The sequence below is a fragment of the Spinacia oleracea genome, chromosome 4 (genome assembly GCF_020520425.1).
Source record: "Spinacia oleracea cultivar Varoflay chromosome 4, BTI_SOV_V1, whole genome shotgun sequence".
NCBI lineage: Eukaryota > Viridiplantae > Streptophyta > Magnoliopsida > Caryophyllales > Amaranthaceae > Spinacia > Spinacia oleracea.
In genome coordinates, this window is record NC_079490.1 from 171,486,361 (window position 1) to 171,495,652 (window position 9,292).

Sequence of the window (9,292 nt, forward strand, 5' to 3'; positions counted from 1 at the left end):
GACAAATAGTAAGTTCCTACAGCTAATGCAGCAATCCGTGCTCCATTTCCCACTCGTAGGTCGACTTCACCCTTGCTTAACTTTCTACTTCTTCTTAGTCCCTGTGGATTGGAACATAAGTGTGAGCCACAACCTGTATCTAATACCCAAGAAGTTGAATTAGCAAGTATACAGTCTATAACGAAAATACCTGAAGATGGAACGACTGTTCCGTTCTTCTGATCTTCCTTTAGCTTCAAGCAATCTCTCTTCCAATGCCCCTTCTTCTTGCAGTAGAAGCATTCGGATTCAGAAGTGGGTTGACTGACCTTCCTCTTTGCAGATTTGGCGCCAGTTTGCTTAGTTGGGCTGGCCTTGTTGCCACCTTTCTTAGCATTCCTCTTCTTTCCAGATTTCTTGAACTTGCCCCCACGCACCATAAGCACATCCTGCTTATCACTTTTGAGCGTCTTTTCAGCGGTCTTCAGCATACCGTGAAGCTCAGTGAGCGTTTTGTCCAGACTATTCATACTGTAGTTCAGTTTGAACTGATCATACCCGCTATGAAGAGAATGGAGGATGGTGTCTATAGCCATTTCTTGAGAAAATTGCTGATCCAGCCGACTCATATTCTCAATGAGTCCAATCATTTTGAGAACATGTGGACTTACGGGCTCGCCTTTCTTAAGCTTGGTCTCAAGAATTTGCCTATGAGTCTCGAATCTTTCGACTCGAGCCAGACCTTGGAACATGTTCTTCAACTCACTGATGATTGTGAAAGCATCTGAGTTGATGAACGTTTTCTGCAGATCCGCACTCATGGTGGCGAGCATTAGACATTTCACATCCTTGTTGGCATCAATCCAACGATTGAGGGCTGCCTGAGTGACCCCGTCGCCTGCAGCTTCGGGCATCGCCTCATCTAGGACATACTCCTTTTCTTCCTGCATAAGAACTATTTGCAAGTTCCTTTGCCAGTCAAGGAAGTTTTTCCCGTTCAACTTCTCCTTTTCGAGAATTGATCGAATGTTGAATGAATTGTTGTTTGCCATATTAAAAACTACAATTGAAAAGAATAAACAAATAAATAACCATTCACAGTTTCTCTTAATAAACTTAAATTCTAGCATACATGCATAATTCAATGTTTATTAAGCATTTTATTCAAGTTATGTGTTCCGGCAGGTGTGAATAAAATGATTCCAAGATCCTAAAATCATTGAAGAACTAAGCACAGTTTGTCGACTTAATCCTAGAACATCTTAGGTAAGCAAAAGCCTTTTGCTAATAGTCTAGAAACTATTCTTGGTTGATAGGTACGTCTAAGAACTTATTAGGTAAACCTATCGAATTTGCCACGACATAAAAGGACTCCTTACTTATATCGTTGAGTTTCACCAAAACTAACATGTACTCACAATTATTTGTGTACCTTGCCCCTTTAGGACCAATAAGTAACACCTCGCTGAGCGAAAACTATTACTAGATTGATGTAAAGGATATCCAAGCAAGTGTATATTTTGGCATGGCACCTTTTAACTCAATTTTTAAGTTTTGGAACTTAAGGCTCTTACTATGTTGGTTAGATTTTAAGTGAACTAAAATCCTTAATCATGCAACATAATCAAGCTTTTGATCTCATGCATTTTAAGACATATTTAAAACAATAAATAACTTAAAACATGCATAAGATATTTGTGATCTAGTATGGCCCGACTTCATCTTGAAGCTTTGACTTCAAAGTCCGTCTTGAAAATCTCCGTGGGAGGCACCATTTTCTTCAAATAGGATAAGCTATAACTAATTACAACTATTTGATGGTTCGCAGACCATATTTGAATTGAAAAATAACTTTGGTACTTTAGACCAATTACATTCAAATTAATGGTACGCAGACCATATTTTCTATCCTATTTGGGCCATACTAGTCACTTCATAACCTGCAAAACAGTACATATACAATATATACCATTCACCCATTCATTATCATGAATGGCCCACATAGCTGGTTAGTAAAACACATTATGCATCACGTAAACATTTGCAGCAATTAATCAAGGGCACCAATAATCTACCAATTATTCAGTCCTCATTAATTCTAATCAAGTTGTTTTAACCTTAAGGATTTGTAGACCTAATCAAGAGTTTATGACTAAAAAGCGCTCCCACTTAAACCAATAAATTCATATGCTTTACCAATTTTAAACATAAAAATGTATTTCTAGTCCAACCGGAAACATACAAATTTAATTAAAATTTAAAGCTCATATCAATTTATAATTGAATCCAAAAATTTAATTTAATTTCAGTCGTATTTAAATTAATTCATGATTTTAATTTTAGTAAAATAATTAGAATAAATAACATTTATTATAATTATAATATTCAAAATTAAAATCCAAGAAAATAATTCAAATTATTAATTTTAAAATTAATTAAAATTACGTGAACTGAAATTTTCAAATTAAACATTCAAAAACGATCTAATCGTAACGCAAACACCCTACGCGTTGCACGCCCATGGGCCGTACGCACACAGCCATTGCTGGCCATGTGCGCGCAGCCCATGCGCTCGTCGCATAGCTGCTGCTTCCCTATCGCAAGCCTCCGCACGCATTGGTGCTCGCTGCGCGCGCCAGCGCTCATCGCACGCGAGCTATCGCTAGCAGTGCGCGCGCGCGACATCGCTCGCTGGGCGCGCGACATCGCTCGCTGGGCGCGCGAGCCATCGCTCGCTGGGCGCGCGACATCGCTCGCTGGGCGCGCGACATCGCTCGCTGTGCGCGCGAGCCATCGCTCGCTGGGGCGCGACATCGCTCGCTGGGCGCGCGACATCGCTCGCTGTGCGCGCGAGTAATGCTGGGCGCAGCGCTCGTGGCACGCGAGCTTGCGCTCGCTGCGCGCGAGGCTGCGCGCTCTTGTGCGAGGCAGCGCGCGTTGTGGCGCAGCTCGCTTGCTGCCCACACGCGACTGCCTTGGCTCGCTCTTCGCCCATGCCCATTCGTTCATTGCTCGTGGCACACGACACAAGGCAGGGCTGCTGCCTTGTGCTCGTGCACTACGCCCTTGCTCATTGCATTCGTGCCGCACGGGCGACGAGCTCCCTTGCTCGTCGTCGCATGCCCGCATTATACAACACCCCTTAAGGGTAACACGAAGCGTCCATTGCTTCGTGCGTGCAAGTTTTATGAACGAATCGCATAAAATTTAAAATTTATATTTAAAATTAATGACAAATTAATAAATAATATTAATTTCATAATTTTAGGGCGAAAAATCGAAAATTTATTATCCAATTGATTTCCGATTGATATGGATTCAAGTCTAGGTCATAAAAATTTAAAATTTATCGTAAATTTACAATTTTTATGGTGGTTTTTAATCATAGGTTTCTAATTAAATTACAATTAATTATGAAAATCAAATTAATTCTAAATTATTCTAATTTTCAACAAATTAATCATAATTAATAATTAGATTGCATAATTAACAAGACTAGGCATTCAAACTTGTTAAACATATGCAGTAGGTCAATCAAAAATCAAGATTTATCAACAAGAATCGCAAATATTTAATTTAACATCTTAAATTTACGAAATTTTGCATTCGAAAAACTAAAACCTTCGAAAAGTCATAGTTAGGCTTCGAATTTGAGAATTCTGGGTTCGGCAGAAAAATACTATTTTTGTCAAAATTTTTAGAATGCCTTTTACATGCGGAATTGACACAAAAATCACTCAATTCGGATGAGTAACGAAGAAACTGCCGAAAAACTGCGTACGTATAATTAAATAAACGCAATTTGCAATTAATTAACAATTACGAAAATTAATCACCCCTTTTAATTCTTGCAAATTTATAATATTTAACCATGTTCATGCAATTTAGATTATGAAAATAATAAGGGGCTCGTGATACCACTGTTAGGTTATGATACATATGACAATTCATAAATCATGCGGAAAAACCATAAACCCAGGAATACATATTATTTACACATAATCATTTAGCATAGAATAGATGCATACTCTTTGTTGCGTGCCTTCCCTAGCTGCGCCCGAACCGAACAAGAACAAGTCTTTAGGACTCCAAGTGTCGTCCCTCCGTAGATAGTCCACAGCACGTCCGGATCCGCCTTAAGATTGACCAACTAGAATCGCCCTTAAGGTACTATTATTTTCGGCACTTTATAGGCAAATGTGTGACTGAATTTTTCTCTCAAAAACTCACTTTGAATACTTTGAAACTTGTGTTATAAATTGTGAGCCCTAGCCTCATATTTATAGCGGTATGGAAAGGGAATCGAAATCCTATTCAGATACAAATTAATCAAACCTAGAATCCTACAAGAACTCTAATTTAATTAATTTATCAAATAGAATTAGGAATTTAATCATTAACCGAACTCTGCATGTTTTAGGAAACGTGCACGAACACAAACACTTGCACACACACGCACGACAGCCACGATGGGCCTCATGCGTGCGCGCGAGCAGCAGCCCACTCAGCGCCCGCGCGCGCTGCGCGCTGTGCGCGCTGTGCGCGCTGCGCGCTGCGCGCAGCCTGCTGGGCCTGGCCTTGCTGTTTGTGCGGCGCGCTTGGCTTGCTGGGCGATGGCCTGGCTTCGTGCTGGGCCTCGTCCGGCAGGCCTCGTCCGATGCTTATTCGTACGATGCGCTTCCGATTAAATTTTCCGATTCCGGAATTCATTTCCGATACGAACAATATTTAATATTTCCGATTCCGGAATTAATTTCCGTTTCGAACAAATATTTAATATTTCCGTTTCCGGAATTATTTTCCGATTCCGGTAATATTTCCGATTCTGACAATATTTCCGTTTCCGGCAATATTTCCGATTCTGGCAATATTTCCATTTCCGATAATATTTTCCGATACGTACCATGTTTCCGTTTCCGGCAACATCTACGACTTGGATAATATTTATATTTCCGATACGATCCATATTTCCGTTTCCGGCAATATCATCGTTTCCGGAGTATTCATTTCTTGCCTGTGACGATCTTAGCTCCCACTGAAACCAAGATCCGTCGGTTCCGAATATTCATAGATAGAGTATCTAATGCCATTAGATACTTGATCCGTTTACGTACTATTTGTGTGACCCTACGGGTTCAGTCAAGAGTAAGCTGTGGATTAATATCATTAATTCCACTTGAACTGAAGCGGCCTCTAGCTAGGCATTCAGCTCACTTGATCTCACTGAATTATTAACTTGTCAATTAATACTGAACCGCATTTATTAGACTTAACATAGAATGCATACTTGGACCAAGGGCATTATTTCCTTCAATCCCTACTTACGCCATGCAATGCTTCAAAATACCGGAAGGGGTGATTAACACCATGAACGCGACCTGCCGTAGCTTCTGGTGGGGTCAACGTGGTAGTGAGAAAAAATTGGCACTGGTGAGCTTGAAGAGAATGTGTATGTCCAAAGAGGAAGGGGGTGTGGGCATGCGAGACCTAAGTGCATTTAATGATGCCCTTCTTGGAAAACAAGGGTGGAGGTTAGTATCTAACCCAAACTCTCTTGCTGCAACTGTACTCAAAGGTAAGTATTTCAGCCGCACGTCTTTCTGGGAAGCTAAAGTACCGCCTAATGCGAGCTATACGTGGAAATCGATCTTGTCAGCTCGCGAGCTATTACTACAGGGATCAAGGTGGGTAATTGGGGATGGCCGCTCAGTTAGATTCTGGAAGGACAAGTGGGTGCCTGGACTGCCTGGGGGTCGACTCATTACCCAACCACCAACCACTGAAATGGAGGAGAGTAAGGTCCGGGATTGGAGGTCTGATGATGGTAATACTTGGAGGCAAGAGGAACTGAGTCTAGCTATTTCCGAGGAGGAATGGAGGGCTGTTTTAGGAGTTAAAGTGGAGGAGATGGGACAACCTGATATGTTGACTTGGGAACTTACAAAAAATGGTGAGTACACAGTGAGAAGTGCCTACTACCTGGAGATGCAAAGGCGTACTGGCAGCGTGGGGGGGTCAATCCCTAACCCCAATACAGGATTGTGGAAGAAGCTTTGGAAAGCCAATGTACCGCAAAAGGTCAAGAACTTAGTGTGGAGAGCTGTGAGCAATGGTCTCCCTACCATGCTTGCACTAGCTAAAAGAGGCATTAATGTGGACCCGAGGTGTCCGAGATGTGGAGAGGAAGTGGAAATAATGAACCACCTTTTTTTACAGTGTAATGAAAGTAATTTCCTCTGGAAACTTTCCCCCGTTAGGAGAAGTGTAGAAGCGCAGGAGGAGGGGACGTTCAATGAGTGGTGTAGGGAGATGGCAAGACAATGCACTATGACTCGCTCGTGGGAAGTAGTGATGATGTTCATTTGGCAAGTCTGGAATGCCCGAAATCTGTGGACGTACGAAAAGAAGCGAATAGACCCACTATTGGCATACAACAGAACAATGAAGCTGCTAGGTGAGTATGAAGCAGCCATGACCCGCGAGCAACCTCCTGATAATCATGTGCTACTGGTGCAAACAAGCTGGCAGCCCCCCTCAGTCACACCGTTTAAGCTGAATACCGATGCAGCGATAAGGGACAACAAGATTGGCTTGGGAATGGTAGTTCGGGATAATGTTGGTGATGTACTTATGTCTGCAGGAATGTGTGCGACGAACCAGTGTGATGCATTACAAGCTGAGGCGGAAGCGACAAGGTTTGGCATAAAGTATGCATATGACGCAGGCATGCGTAGCCTAGAAGTGGAGTCAGATTGTGCCAATCTGGTGCAGATGCTGCAGGCAAAAACGAGAGAGAGAAACCGTGCACAGATGATAGTTGATGACATTCATGTTTTGGCCCGTAAGCTGGACAAGTGTGTTTTTAATTTTGCAAAAAGAACTTGTAATAAGGTGGCCCATGCTATAGCCAAATCCTCCTTGCTTCTCAATGAGGTGAAGGTATGGATGGAAGATCACCCTAGAGATGTTTTACCCCTTGTCATCAGTGACAAGGCTTTCCTTTGCAATTAATATACAAGCTCGTGTTTTCCCGTCAAAAAAAAAAAAAACAAGTTGGATTATTATCTCCTTTGTACTTTGGTTTTTAGTTTATTTGATTTTTGTTGGTGTTGTGTATCATTTTAAATGGACCGTCTTCTTATTAACCGAGTATGCAATTTGGATGGCTAAATTACTAGATTCTTATAAACAAATAAATTATGCCTTCTGTTTTTTTGATTTCCATACTTTTGTAGTTTCCATACATCAGGAATTTCCAGACTTCTTTTTTCTGTAAATTCAAAACTTCACTAATTTCCAGACTCTGTTTTATGTAATTTCCAGATTTCCATTTCCGAACTTCAGTAATTTTACATATTAGTATGTGTTGTTCTCATCTTCCTTCATTCAAGGCGTCTTAGGCTCCCGACAGTAATATACAGGGAGATATAAAGCCTTCAAATATACCATTAGATGACATTTTTGTGTGCAAGTTTGGTGATTTTGGTATATGTTGTGTAATTTCACATTGTAAAACCACACTAGAGAACTAAGCCCAAAGTTTGAAATATATTCTCGATTCTTGAAGGATTATATTCTAAAGGAAAATAGTGAGGGATTTTATCTACTAAGGAGTAAGGAGAACACTTGTGCTGGTATGATTAATTTGTTTTTATTCAATTAAATATATGAGTTTTGTTTTCTGCATTTGAGTTTTATGAGCCACTTTTTTATTATTTGATCTGCTTCAATTGGATCGATTTTTCATGTTCTATTGGCAGTTTGTTCATTTTCATAATTCTAAAATTAATTATGAAATGTTTCTTGCAACTGGTTTTAAAAATAACATTTGGATTTGTTCTAAAGAACAGTTTATCTAATTGCTATTTTTTCTTAACGACTCCAATTCTTTTTTTAAATGTTTTGTTACTGATATATCATTTTAATCTCGAAGTCAATAGAATTTTTATAATATACTCTACTAAAACCAACAATAATGAATAATTTGGCTGACATGGAGGTTGAATTTGCATCCAAGCACAGAAATGCACAATCATGTCCAAACAAGGTATTAGGGCGAGAATGCCAGTCTGGTATGGATATGGAGGAGATATATAAACCAAAAAGAAGACGCCAGTCTTTTAAAACGGTTCAGTAATGCAGCTTACCAAAACTAAGGGAGAGGAAATGCTGTAATATATTCCTTCCTGTCTGAGTTCTGAAGTCGCAACCGAAGTATGTCAGCAGCTCAGAAACCTATAGCAGAGCAAAAGGAAAAAGACAACATATGAAAATTTCATTACTCTTATCCAGGTCCAAAGTCCACAAATGAAGGGGTCAATGCGAGTTAACTTGGTTCTAATTTCTAAAATCCAGATCAAGGAACAGGCCATTGCTGATCTTGCCACAACATCAAAGGCAGTTTTGTTCAACAATTCTCGCCAGATTACAACTAATAAGCATCTACAGAAAATTCCCACCACTAAAATTTATATTACTCCGTATTTATAGATATCATTTATAGGTTTATACTTTATAGTAATTTCCTTTCTAACATAAGTGTAGAAATTCAAAACTAGTTAATTAAAATAACCCATAACATTCAAATAATCTAAAATAAGAGTATAATTAAATCTAAAAATATAAACAACTTACTAAAATACATGGATATATGCTTAAAGTATCAAGATACCCACATTTTATTTAATTAAAAAAAATACATTCTAAAATAATCTTAAAGTAATTATAAAAGCTTCATTCTAAAATATATTTAAATATTAACATTGATTATGTTTCAATAAAACAACATATTAATTTCAAGATATTCATAATTCAAAGTAAATAAGAACAATGAACTTTAAGTATTTCAATAGAATTCTATCACAGTTGAAATCAATAACTACTCATAATTCTAGACTTTGATTTCCAATTCAACTAATTAAAGTTAGATTATAAACTTTGAAACTAGGAAAAATCAGAAAATATAAATCCAATTGAATAGTTAGGGTTTGATGTTTAGGCAATTTACAATCATAATCTACCCAGAAAAAGGGAAAGGGGTTGCCGCCACCACCACCACCGGCGACCTGACGCCGCCGACAGCATCGATGGCCGCGCGACAGAATAGCAACAGTGGTTCTTTTTCTTTTCTTTTTTGTATTGAATTAAATAGAAAAGGGGAGAGAAAGAAGAGAGGAGGGGGCGGCTACCTGCAGCGGCGTGATGGCGGCGGTGAGTTAGCGACAGTGGGCCGGCGCGGCGGTAGAGTGAGGAAGAGAGGGAGGAGATCGAGTGAGAGAAGGAGGTGAGGAAGAGGGTCTCAGATACAGTGAGG

General features: G+C 39.6%; 1 protein-coding gene across 1 annotated transcript; it reads right to left on the bottom strand.

Moving 5' to 3' along the window:
• LOC130472037 (uncharacterized) lies at window positions 1-694 on the bottom strand. The gene is made up of 2 exons (XM_056842446.1): window positions 191-694; window positions 1-101 (listed from the first exon to the last, which is right to left on the bottom strand). Exons 1-2 carry the CDS (start codon window positions 627-629, stop codon window positions 85-87), a joined length of 456 nt encoding a protein of 151 aa, XP_056698424.1. The 5' UTR covers window positions 630-694; the 3' UTR covers window positions 1-84.
• Between the last annotated feature and the right edge of the window lie 8,598 nt (window positions 695-9,292).

Excerpts from the sequence above, each read along its gene's own strand:
- LOC130472037 (XM_056842446.1), bottom strand. The coding sequence starts at position 629 with ATGATTGGACTCATTGAGAATATGAGTCGGCTGGATCAGCAATTTTCT.